General features: G+C 33.3%; 1 protein-coding gene across 1 annotated transcript in view; it reads right to left on the bottom strand.

Annotated features, from left to right (window-relative positions):
• The window catches only part of LOC115229190 (proto-oncogene tyrosine-protein kinase receptor Ret), a 280,998-nt gene that overhangs the window by 97,667 nt on the left and 168,746 nt on the right, over nucleotides 1–14,585 (bottom strand). The window contains exons 16-17 of the mRNA XM_029799591.2: nucleotides 7,146–7,296; nucleotides 4,277–4,384 (exon numbers count right to left, since the gene is read on the bottom strand). Of these exons, the coding sequence (XP_029655451.2) occupies nucleotides 4,277–4,384; nucleotides 7,146–7,296 (259 nt within the window). The remainder of the gene's footprint in view (nucleotides 1–4,276; nucleotides 4,385–7,145; nucleotides 7,297–14,585) is intronic.

Here is a 14,585-nt window from a genome sequence, read left to right as displayed (position 1 = left end):
GTTTCTGAAATGGTGAGCTGAGATATTGTGGTGCACGGCAAAGGGTATTTAGATCGAATACTAGAGTATCTTGAAAAATGTGCCCCTCTAAATGTCTTTTTCTATTCACACTCATCTTTCTAAAACTTTAAAATAGATCATTTTTAATTGGCAAAGAAGGGAGCAGAAAAAGAGATGATAGATGATTACTACATTCCAAATTTGTCAAAAAGTCATATCATTAAGAAAATTATGCTTAAGAGTGGAAAAAATATTGGGAAGAGCCAAAAGATAAACTATCGCACTTTAATTCCCCCCCCCCACTATCCCAAGTAGTTTTATCAATATATCAAACGTATTAGATACTGAGAAAGGTTGACAAAAAATTGAACATATTGGCTTGGCTTCTAATGGACCGTGTTCTTTTGAACTATATTGTTTCGAACAGTTCGTATGGAATCATATTTATGCTCTTGTGCAGACTAATGAGAAACATTACATTATTTGTTCCAATGTAAAAATTAACTGTGAGAAAAGAAAGGACAGTTTTAAAATGGTCTTCGTAGGGCGTCAATTTATTTTCAAGAATCGGTCAGTCATAACTACAATAGAATTCGTAGTAACTACAAAATGATTTAGCAAAAGAAACAAATAACAGGGTTTTTTTTTATCTGTACTTCTTTCTTTATTTTATTCTTTTGAATGATGGTTATTATATACCATCTGTCTGTTATGGCTGCCATGGCTGCCATGGCTTATCAAGTTCACATTTAAATAAAAAAATATATTGCTATGCAAAGAGAGTCAGTAAATATTTATTTGATCCTCAAAGAACTACGAAATCAAAAAAGATCGAGAACCACTTCATTCTTAAGATGTCAGGATATAATTTAGAGGACTTATGACTGCTATTTCCTGCAACTCCACCAACTGAATAGAGATTCCTTCGTTGCGTTATATTTTTAAGTGTTAGTCAAACGAGCATGATTGAGAATGGATTCAACTACATACTGAATATGTTAAAGTTTACTTAGGTTTATAAGGCAAAAAAATTATTGGTGATAGCAATATAACTGTATATCAGATATATGTAAATGATAATATACGGACACATATGTGCATGAAATAGGGAAAAATATGCGTCATTTGTCTGGTTCTATGCATGTAATAAAATTTCACTGCAAACAAGATTTGTATATTTGTATGTAAGCTCACACACACATAAGTGTGTGCGTGTGTATGCGTGTGTGTGTGTGTGGTGTGTGTGTGTACACAGGTAGAGATATGAATTCTTCATACATTTGTGAATGTTTGACTGGTGTTGATGTAAGAACGTAGTAATAAGTGAAGGGTTTCAGGAGTTAGAGAGAGAGAGAGATGCGACAATGAAAACGTAAAAGTATGAGAAAGAGAGGGATGTAGGGATGTAGAGATGTGAAGGAGAGGGAGAAAGAGATAGATAGATAGAGAGAGAGAGAGAGAGAGAGAGAAAGCAAAGATTGTTTGAAAAGAAAGAAAGAATGGTATATATATATATATATACACACACACACACACACACACACACATATATATATATATATATATACATATATATATATACACACACACATAAATATATATATCTACACACACACACATATATATATATATATACATACATACATACATACATACATATATATATATATATATGAGAGAGAAAAAATGTGAAAGGAAAGAGGCATAGAAAAATAGGAGAATAGAAAGACAGATTGAAAAATGAAGGGAAAGAGAAAGAGGATTATAAAAAGAACGACTGCCGGTTAGAGTATTTGCATGTGAGAAGTAGAAGGGGAGGGTAGGGTATATTGGAAGATAATGCGGATGATGTCCGGACGTTGATCTCACTAATGTAGGAAAATTAACTGAAGCGATATCTCTTATGTATTCTGCTCCTCTACTTCTTTTTCATCTCCCCCCTCTCTCTCTCCAGCACATTTGTACCCCCCCCTTGTCTTGACTGTAATATCACAAACAATATAAAACAGGCGTCGTGTCTCCGGATGATTACAAACTGTCATCGTGTCTCCGGATGATTACAAATATGTTATCATGCAAAGTGCTCTTGTAGCAATACATCTAATCATATAGATACAATTTCCTCGTTCAGCTTGGTGGTCATTCTATCTCTGTGATTTGGTAAGATCATTTTAACCGAGTACTAAACACACTCTGTTGTTTGATACATTGGTTCGCACTTTAGGATGTTTAATGTATTGGTACAAAGCACTGGTGTATATGTTAGTGAGTAAGTATATTACAAACAAGTGTGCACTTAATGACTTTTTATTGATTCGCGTATGAGTGTACTTGAGTGTTCAGAGTGCGTTGCATGTTTTTAAGTTTCATTTGCAGTAAACGTATATTTTTTTTTTACTTCTTTGGAAAATATTGCGACTAAACCTGATGTAGCTTTACATGAATCATGGCTATATATATATATATATATACATAAACACACACACACACACACACACACACACACACACACACACAATATATATATATATATATATATATGGAGAGAGGGAGAGAAAAAAAGAGAGAACGGAAACATTTACAGAAACAAAAAATTGAGGCAAGCCTGGATAATTCTAAAACAACTTCCTGTCCCAACTAATCCAACCCTTTAGGTAAAAGCACTTCCTAATGTTTTCCAATGTTTCCAATTGGAGAATTCCTATTGAATACGCTTTATTTTTAACAAAAAATAATTTACACACCAAAGCTTTTAGATGTTTGATATTTGAAATATGAACAAGTTTTAATTCAGTAAATGAAAATGGCCATAGCGTTAGTAAGGAGTAATGTTATCAGAGAGTTGAAACGGGAGGGTTTTGATACTTAATAATGACCAGTTCACCTCTATTAAATTTCTAATGCTTTGAAAAAGCAATGGATGACACAACAGTCTAGTATTTTATTCTATACATATATATATTTTATGCCTATTCACAAACAAATAATAATAATTCTTAGTACACGATCGTATTGCACCTTCATCTTTTCATGACATTTCTAAAACATAGCTTCAAGAAAAGATAACATTATTGGTAGAATTAGCTCTCGAGTCGATATTGTTTCTACCTCTTGTCAATTATCTAAATTTTGGGACTTAAATTCATAGCCAGTTAGGGCAAATTACTTGGTGAACTCATATCTGTTCGCAGCAACGGTAGTTATTCTCTTAAATTAATCAGATTCAACAGAAATCATAATTACTTTTAAGCGTAAGAAACTTGGTGCAGCCATCATAAACACAGAGGAATAATGACGCACGAACTGTAAATCTTAATTTTGTAGTTGCTGCTGTTGTTTAGCCCCAGGTTAGCGTTGATCAGACAGATCTATAGTCAAAGTATCTCAGACTGTAAAATGTTTGGCTTTTTAAGTAATGGATACATCAGTGAACAGTCCTAAATTGGGTGCAGTATGACTGAACAGTAAATAAGTTCGCTTCGCAACTACTAGTTTCTGGGTTCAAAACCACGGAGTGACACTTTAGGCAACTGTAATTTTCTACAGCCAGAGGACGATCCAGATTTGTGAGTGAACTTGGATAGAAGGAAACTATATAGAAACTTGTCGGATGGATTTCATCTTTCATTTAAAATGTATAGCCTTGTCACACACTGTATTAGGTGTAAATTCTATAGAAAGGTATAACTGTAAATCTGGTGGCCTCTATATTGATGTACATCATAGTGCAACTGTAGACCACTATAATACCTACATTTTATTTGCCACTATAAATTTATAATCTGAAGGCGAATATTTATATCTGAAGGCGAATATTTATTAGATCGGTATGAAACATTAGAGTATTAAGTCATATTGTAAATTCCTAAAGTGGTAGGAGGCTGAGACCAGAGTATTATTAGGAGATGGTGTTAGAACTTAGGTAAAGAAGTTATTTATTATTGACTGTAAATAGTCCGGGAACTTTTTGATACCACCTCATACGATTGAAGAAATAACAGTTTGTAATTTTCAAACATTTTTGTTTTCTATTCATAAAGAATTTCAGATACAAATACACGCACCGGTCACATATTCATATAATTCCCACTCGTGCGCTCGCTATTCCTTGCATGCATAAAGAGAAAATTGTGCTGGAGATGGAAAAAGCTAGAGCAAGAGAAGAGTTTCAAATGGTGGGTAAATGAGCGATTACATAATTTCATTAATTTATTGATTAATTGAATAAATGATTGATTATTCTTTTCTTAGATATAATTATAAAGATTATACATACCTCTCCAAGAACAAACGCCAATTAATCGGATGATATTGGCATGCTTTAAACTTCTAAGTAGGATAAATTCTGACCAAAGATATTGCCTGTCATTTCCACTCGAACCATCTACAATAAATACGTTTAACAATAAGATTAGCTTCGCTATCATATTAAGCCATACATATGATTTATTTTCGAAAAAGCTGAAATTAATTCTGATTTATATTACATCAAATTATTTGGGATTTTCTGAAAATCTGCAGATTTCACAGATGACACTGTTTATCCTACTTTCTTTACGTTATATGTGTGTAAGTATTGCCTCAGATTATTGTTAATGGGGACTACTCCATTGCTGTAAACCCATCATCATATATCATGAGAAATCTATATTACTATAAAGTATATTAATGAAGTAGTCAAATCATGATTGTAAATACCAATCATATCTTGTTTTTGTTAGGTGTTGATATTCATTTATTTTTTGCTTGCTCACATTATCCGAAGCAAATTGACTAATTATTATACACAACAATCATACACACATTATCACACATACGCACTCAAATATTCAGGTAAATATGTACATATATATATAATTAAATAATATTTATGTACAACACATCGTGTATTAGAAACAAACTAAGATATATTTAAAACGATTGTAAGGCTTCCCTGTGAACCTTTAACCATATGTAAATACAGTTTGCTATTCACGAAGGACGTAGCGGTTGCAATAATTTGTTTCCTTAGGCAAAAGAATGAAGGGTAATTGTCCTCTGGTGACTGAACAACGAAGTATGAAATATGTTAGGTCCATTTCCTTTATATTTCTGAGTGCGAAGAGTATAGTAAGATCCATTTACATCAAACTAAGGCTTTACAGCGAAAGCTTTAAAAACTGTTGTTTCAAAACTTAAGTTTTGTATCATATTTCGTATCTATGTGTGTATGCGCACAAGAATAAATAAGTGATTAGATATACATGCGCATACACACACAAATATACATAAATGTATATATAAATATACATACCTAGCAAAACGCAAGATACACACATATATATATAGGGTATTCAAAAACTCTCTCGGCAGTGAATTGTTTTCATCCGGCGCATGAACGGATTATTTGGAAGGGACATATGTGCCTGTATATGAGCCTTGTGAACGTATGTATGTGCATGTGGTTTTTGATTTCTGTGCACTTTATTCATCATGAACTAGATATGTTTGTAACAATAACTTATTTCCTGGATCATCATTTAATTTTCTGAAATATATATACAAGAAACCAAAGCTTTGTTTCATACTATACCTGTGTAGAATACATCAGGTATTTTCCATCATATATTTCATATTGTACGATCAGGTGCCGCGTGATAATTCAATAAGGCGCTTTAGCCAAAATTTAGTTAGTGGTGCCAAATAGAGGATAAATAGTAAACTGATGTGTTACTACAAAATAAATAATAAGGAACTTAATCAAGCATTAACCGTCTTAACTATAGAATATATAACGAATGAAAGTTCCACGCATCTTCTAAACCATACCACAGTTTCTAAACAATGCATGTTTTTAGCATAAGTGAATAGTTTCACATTAAAATTGAAATTTGCGACAAAACATTCGTGTGATGATTAGTGCAAGCTTCAATCAACATAACTTTTACGTATTAAATTTTCGCGTTAACTTTCTTACTCATATGAGTATTATTAGATGTTACACAGTGTAAGTAGCTCCTTTTTTCAGAAGGCCTTTTCAGTAGGAATTTAGAAATATCATTCATTTTGAATGGGATGTTAATCTATGGCAGAATTTTCCGTGTAAGATTTTAGCTTAATGTCGGAATCTAATGAATTATTCTTTAGTTACAAAATGTTTCTACTGTTTACAACAAAGCTGTGTTTCTTGAAGCTGATTTAATCGGACGAAATACCAATTTTCAACAGTTTAATTGGTTGATCTTATCACTATAAATATTGCCTGCTAGGACTCTGTAATAATAAAATGATAACGAAGTAAGGTCACTAATATAACTGCAGTGGCCAAGATATATTAGCTTAATAAAATAGTGATTTTAAATACTGATATTGATATCATAACAAAACTGACGTCTAATAAATCAATTAGTATAAAGAGCAATGTCGCATTGGTATCAACCACCCAAGGCTGAGATCTATTGTAGATACATTCACAAGATCCATCTCTGAGTTTGTTTAGGAAGCTTGTAAGATTGGTGAAGAAATATATACAAGAGATTTTATATATGCGATTTTATTATTATTTTATTATTTTATTTATTATTATTTTATCTAGTTTCAGATCACGAGCTGTGGCCATGCTGGGGCACCGCCATTCGGTGTTGCTACATGATTTTACTTCACGAAAGCTTTTTAGCAATTGCCATTTGGTGCATGAGAGAGTTCGATGCAGCTGCCCTCAGCTGCACCTCCTGCCGTGAAGTTGGTTCATCTGGGACACCTGACAGGAAGAGATCCAGTTTTATTTTAAAGACATCTGCATCCACCCCATGTAGGTCTCTCAGGTCCTTCGGGAGGATATTGAAGAGCTGTGGACCTCTGAAGCCCAGGCTATCACAGTATCTTGTCCTACATCTTGATGGCAAATTTGGAGTCCTTAGTACTATGCTACAGTCCAAAACTACTATTTGTTCACACACTACTATGCTCTAAAGTACTGTCCCGAGAGAAGTAATAAAAGGTATTTAGGGTGTGGAGTAAATTTTCCAACAGAAGCATTATTGGTGAAATATCCCACTCAAACGAACTCCTTGTTTATAAAGATAATTCGAAACATTAAAACATGAGAGAAAGTATATATGCAAATATAAATGAAAAGGTTGTGTCTAGTGTCTTATTTAACTTACTTCTGGCAATTTTTACGGTAACAGGAGCCTGTATATTCTGGTTGAATCCATCACACAGCTTTGCCCGCACCAGAACACCAAATTTTCCGTCTCGATTGTTTTCTTCCATTAAAATACTCGTTCGAGCTATTTCCCAAGGACCGGCTAAAACCTGGTAGAAAATGCAGATGATTAGTTTTTCTTTTCTCATAAACACAATGATGAAGAATCAAAATTTCTAGGATAATTTTCTTTGTCTCTTCTATATTCTCCTCTCTCTGTTTTGGTCTCCCTTGACACACGCACACGCACACACACTTACACACACATCCATTCATACATACATGCACACGCATGTATATATATATATGCATATATATACATACATATATACACACATACACACACGCACATATATATATATATATATATATATACATACATACGCATACACACAGACATGCACATCCATCCATTCATACATACATACATACAGACAGACAGACATAATGCGCATATATAGATGTGTATGTGTGTTTATACACACATGCATATATATACATATGCACAAACACAGACATACACATCCATCCATCCATAAATACATACATACATGCATACACACAGACATACAGACATAACGCGCACATATATGTGTGAGTGTATGCATATACACACGCATACACACATACACACACATACATATATACATATATCCTAACAAATCACGTTTCGCACAATAACCCTTCAATGGAGTCTTGTGCGTAAGTCATGGTCAGCGAGAGTGAAATAGGAGTGAAAAGCTTATTGGGGACAATAGTGGATGGGGGAGATAATCGAAATTAATAAGGGGCGATGGTGTGAGTGAGATACGGGATATGAAGGTGCAGAGCTGGAAGGCAACAGGTGTATCTCGACTTGTCAGTTTTTTCGTTCCTCACAGCAACCGGACTTCCTGAATCTCAGCAAATTTCCCTAGATTTACCATTCCTTTTATAGCAATATATTAGCAGAAAATGTATGAATAAAAGGCAGCAAGTTGGCAGAAACGTTAGCACGCCAGGCGAAGTGTTTGGCGGTTCTACTGCTACGTTCTGAGTTCAAATTCCGCCGAGGTCGATTTTGTCTTTCATCCTTTCGGAGTCGATAAATAAAGTACCAGTTACGCACTGGGGTCGCTGTAATCGACTTAAACCTTTTGTCTGTCCTTGTTTGTCCCCTCTATGTGTAGCCCCTTGTGGGCAATAAAGAAATAAGAAAATGTATGAATAGTACCTTTTTTGCAATTTATGGCTACTTTCTACTGAAAGTCATACATATGTCGATCGAAGAGACTCCAATTCCTGCTTGTTTTGGCCGGGAAGTTTCAAAACTAAGAATTTAAATATATGTAACTAAATACTTTAAAACGTTTTTCGTCACCCAACAACATACATACACACGTGCATATTTGGCGAGAGAGAAAGAGTAAGGTAGAGAGAAAGAGATCATAAAACAATGTAAAATGTTACGCAAAATTGAGAAAAACTTCGAGATGTTTTATGTTAGGATTAGTATGAGTATAACGTTCACCATATATTAATACTTACTTAAATGTAGAAAGAGCAATTTATAAGCATTGGCAAATGTTTTTTTTTTTTTCAAAATTAGATATAATATTTTGTTAAACTACAATAACGTAAATGTTAGATGCACACCAGCATTATTAACAGCACAGATTCACAAAAATCCTACCTCCCGCAACATAGAAGGCAGAGATATTCCTATTTACATATAAAAAGAAAACCCAAAACTTTACGTTTTCACTACTTTACATCTTTTCTTACTGTATTGCAAATATTCAACATCAGTTACATTCATAGAAGGTTTCGAATAACATATGGCCCTCTTTCATAGTACGTATTTGCATGTGTAACAATTTTAAATACTTTTTTTTGCAATAGTCAACAATATATTCTATTTTATAGAAAATTCAAAAAATGCAAGATTTTCATTCTACGCTTTATCTTCGGTTCTTGCATTATAGAATGGGTATAAAAATTTTATGACACAATATGTACGAATATTTGCAGTGTTAAAATGATTTGCATTCTCAGTGATCAAGTAAAGTTTGATATGATGTTCAACATATACAAGAACTGAATTAAAACAAGACCCGCATAATCTAGCGCAAAATGTAAGTAGCAAATTGAACTCACATTGAACAGAATTATAAGTGAAATATATAAATATTAAAATCATTGAAGCAATGAGGTGTGTTTAGTAATATTCTGAAATATGTAACATTTTAGGGGCCTTTAGTCAAACCCAAATCAACATTTCGATATCAATTCCCCTCCATGCCGAAAAGTTTGAAGGCATGCAGCATTAGAGCATAGCAAAAGAGAAATGGAAAAGTATGCTCGTCTAATGACCATTAGTGATGCTAATGACGTAATATTACTTTAATCATAAATCAAGTTCACCGGACGTTTTCCTCTCAGCTCTCTGGTACTCGTAACTAAGTGTGCTAACGAATTAAGAATGAACAGTGTTAAAATTAAGCGCGCTATAAATGCTAAGCTAAGGCATAAGATTACTCTGTTATAATTCCATTATTTATATCATTAGTAGATATTGGAAATGTATCATATATATAAATATCTAACCACTGGGAAGAAAATCGGAGCAGTAATTCAGTAGTAGCCAAAATTGATGATAAAGAAATAGCAGATTTAAATTGGAGATACAAAAGAGTTGCAGTAGTAGGCAGATTTCTGAATATAGCAAAATGTCAAAAACGAATAGGAATGTGATTTCATGGCCTTCGTTTTTAAGTGCACCAGAACCATAAATGTGGAATAAAAGTTTTAAATATGAAAAGTAATTGTTTAGTGGATTCAGGTTACCGGGTTTTACTTACAGTTTACTATGTGGCGCTACAAACATTTACTAACATATTAAAATGTAGTTTGATATATCTGCTGCAATTGCCTTAATTGGACAATATCATGTGATGAATTTTGGCAAGAATTTGAAACAAATGGAACAAATATTTCAAGCCAGTGAGCTACAGGAAAGTAAATGTCAAGTTCAGCTACAGTGTTAACATAAACTACAGGATAAAGTCAATACATATTTTTAAATAACATCAAAATATTGAGAAACGATACTAATTCGATAGCACACTTTTAGCAGTTTCGCACCTTTATGTATCAAAGTTTATTAAGTGATTTTACACTGATTCTGCTACTTAAAAGTCACTAAATAATGTTACTGAATTTATATCTTTTACATATATGTGTAATTGACTTACTACTGTTATTACTATTATTATTGCTTTTCTTTTACTATTAGGTTTTTTTAGATACATTTATCATCTTGGAATGTACAACTTTTGAAGTATACGTATGTACATAAACATATATATATATATATATATATATATATAATATATATATATATACACACGCTCACGCATCTGTCTGTCTGTCCGTCTATCTATCAAATATAGATAGATAGATTGATAAATAAATAGATATTCTCGTTCGCCGAAAAATAATAAGATCACCCCGTCATCTGTTGACCTCTGTGAGATGAAGATCGTGGTCGTCGTCCTCCTCCTTCTCCTCCTCCTCTCTCTCTTCCATATATATATATATATATATATATATATATATATATATATTATATATATATATATATGTATATATATATATATATATATTGTTGTTGTTTGCGCATTTAACACGTTAGTTTTCGTACTTCATGTTGTTTACACAGTTGGTGACATCTTGTATCCTTATATGCATATACATACATACATACATACGAGTCTTCATCTCACAGAGGTCCAACAGATGACGGGGTGATGGTATTATTTTTCGGCGAACGAGAATATCTATTTATCTATCTATATTTGATAGATAGATAGACAGACAAACAGATGCGTGAGTGTATATATATGTATATTTATGTACACACACACACACACACATGTATATCTTTTAACCCTTTACTCATTTTAGTCATTAGCGATTTCCCTGTATGTCTCCGCCGTCCTGGTTTTGTTCCCAACTGTGACCCTCCATAAAACGAAAATTTTATCTTCGAATTTATGGGAGCAACTGTCTTCGAAGATGCACACTGTCGTCGAATGCTCGAAATGAAGAGTAGATAGGCAACTGACAACTGGTAAAGGGTCGTTCTTTGTGATACTTGTCATGTTTTCCATTTTTGGGTCGTTGTTTGCGTATTTAACACGCTTGTTTTCGTACTTCATGTTGTTTACACAGTTGGTGACATATCGTATCCATATATGCATATACATACATATATACATCTATATATATATATATATACACACACATATATATATATACATATATATATATATATATACATACATATATATATATATATATAATATATATACATATACATACATACATACATACATACATACATACATACATACATATATATATATATATATATATATATATATATATATATATATATATATATAATAAATATTAGGGAATAAATCCAAATTTACAGGGAAAAAAATCAGATTTAGGATTAAATCCAATTTTATAGTAAAATATTATAAAATATTATTAGAGACAAAACCACTATTTTGCAAAACAAACAAGGAAAGACTTAATCAATACATAAAATTTTAATAAATATTAAAATTTTATGTATTGATTTAGTCTTTCCTTGTTTGTTTTGCAAAATAGTGTTTTGTCTCTAATAATATTTTATATATAATATATATATATATAGGGGGGAGGATTCACAAAGACGAAGACATGTGGTGTAGCCAACAAACAGATGTATTAGTATAACGCTCGGGAAGTGAAAATAGTCTTTAACGTTTCGAGCCTACGCTTTTCCACAGAAAGGAGCACAGAAAGAAACAAGGATAGAAAATAAAGAATGTGTAGTGGCTAGCGATTTATCATGGCGAATGCCGGACATAAGGGTCACACAGGGGGGCTACGGAGAAGGGGAGGTAGTAAAGTAGTGGTGATGCCAAAACGAAGGTGTGCGTGCGTGTGTATAAGTGAGCTTGTATGTGCGTGTGTAAGAGGGCTGCTGATCTTCACGTGTGCGTGTTTGTATGTGTTAGTGTGAAAATGTGGTTCTGGGAAGTGGTCAGTACTGATGTGTGTTGTGATGTGATGTGTTGTGTGGTATCGTGGCGTAAGGTGTAGTAGTGTGTGGTTAGGCTGAGGATGGGATGGGGTGGAATGTGTAGGGCTGCGGTGGGATTACGAGGGAGGGGTGACTATGAAGGGAGGAGAAGGTGGGTAGGAGTGAAAAGAAGTAGGAGCGTAGGCGAGTATATATATATATATATGTAAAATATACATAAATATATGTATATATATATACATATATATATATATATATTATATATATATATATATAAAAAGAAAAAAAGGGGGGCTTTGTTTAGTAGGGGATTTATGTACAGTGATGTAATATGTAAAAATATAAAAATTGGTTATGCGTGCTTATTCAGACGCGTTTTGTATTTTTCAATGAAAAAAGTTTCTTTATTTAAGCGTTCTAGTTGAGAGATTGTGTCTTTGCACTGGTAGAAAGAGAAGACTGTAAAAGTTGGTTTGATGTTACCTGCACATTTTTCTATGTGTTCACTAAGAGGGATTCGTCTGTATTGCGGGAAACGGATTTGCTCCTTATGCAGAGTAATTCTCTTCCTCAAAATTAAACTCGTTTGTCCAATGTACTGATGACTGCAACCCGAGCAGGTTATTACATAAATTAGGTTCGCAGAGGCACAGGTGAAACTAGTTTTAATTGTGAACCTCTGTCCTTGTTTGAAAAGGAAGTCCGAGCCTTCAAGCAGGTGGGGGCAGGTTCCACAGTTCGGGCGTCCACATTTTTTAACCGTTGGTTTCGTGGTTGTTTTGTAAAGTTTCGCATTTGTTAGTAGTCTCTTTAGCGATTTGTCTTGTTTTTTGCATTTGATGAGTTTGTGTGTTTTCAGGATGTCGTTCATTTTTCGATCTCTAGTTAGCAAAGGAAGATTTTGCACAATAGTGTTGAATGCCTCACTGTTTCTGGGGTTGTGTGTTGATATAAAAAGTAATGTTTTGGTTTAGGTGTGGTGCTATGTTTTTTTGTTCTTAGTGTTTTTGTGTCTAATTGTTTGGCACGTTTAATTCCCTCGTCGATAAGAGAGGGTGGATATTGTCTTTCACTAAGGAATAATCAACCAAATAGTCTTGCTATTAGTTGCCTTATTTTTAGTGTAACTATCTTTCAAATACATCAATTTACCTTTAGAATGAAGAAAAAGGTTTAAAAAACGGTCATCTCCCTTACGTTGTAAAAAAGAAACCTTCCTCTGTTTGGTGTTGGCGTATAAATTAAAATTGATATCATGCCTCCATTACTATGTCGGAAGTAAAAGAATTTGAATAACACCTGCGTTTAACTCCATATATATATATATATATATATATATATATATACGCATATGTGCATTTATACATTTATACATTTTCACATGCAGAGAGAGAGAGATAGAAAGACAGTCAGACAGACAGACAGACAGACAGACAGATATATATATAGATAGGAATGCCTATTTACATTTATACATATTAGTACATTGATTGATGCATATCTAGCTGTCATCACACATTTTGTTTATTTGCATTGACTCTAGTCTGAAATTTTGTATTGATTTACATCTGCTAATATCTAATGTTGCTACTTTGTGACTATGGGAATAATTTTTTTTTTTTTCTATATGTTTTCTTTAGTGAGGTTTGACTTGCACTTTTATTTGCGACTGACGAGTAATAGCGAGAAGTGAGTTTCACCGAAAAACTTCATTTACTTCTGATGACAGATATGGCGTTTATCTTTTATTTTACATTTTGGTTTTCATTGTAACGGATGTTTTTTCTTTCTATTTTCCTTAAGCGCTATTGATATTTTACCTTATTATTTGCTCAGTCTTGTCCGTTACTACTACTACTACTACTACTACTAATAATAATAATAATAATAATAATAATAATATAATAATAATAATAATAATAATAATACTACCACAACCACAACTACTACTACCTCCACCACCACCACCACTTCTACTACTACTACTACCACCACCACCACCACCACCACTACCACCACCACTACTACTACTACTACCACCACTACTTCTACCACCACCACCATCACCACCACCACCACCACCACCACCACCACTACTACTACTACTACTACTAGTGTAACTGCCAGATAAATTAATTTTAATTAGTCTTATCGCATATGTGCAGGAGAGTTGTCATTTTCCACAATAATAAGGGGGTAGGTTCATGAAGATATTATTAAAGAAGACGCCATATATATTAGGTGAACCAGCGAATATTTGGAAATTATTGGAGTATAACCAGTAGCAGGAAAATGATACATCTGAGAGGCGCCGGAATACGA

The sequence above is a fragment of the Octopus sinensis genome, linkage group LG2 (genome assembly GCF_006345805.1).
Source record: "Octopus sinensis linkage group LG2, ASM634580v1, whole genome shotgun sequence".
NCBI classification, from domain to species: domain Eukaryota; kingdom Metazoa; phylum Mollusca; class Cephalopoda; order Octopoda; family Octopodidae; genus Octopus; species Octopus sinensis.
The sequence above is the reverse complement of the archived record's forward strand: the minus strand, read 5'-3'. Positions and strand labels throughout refer to the sequence as shown.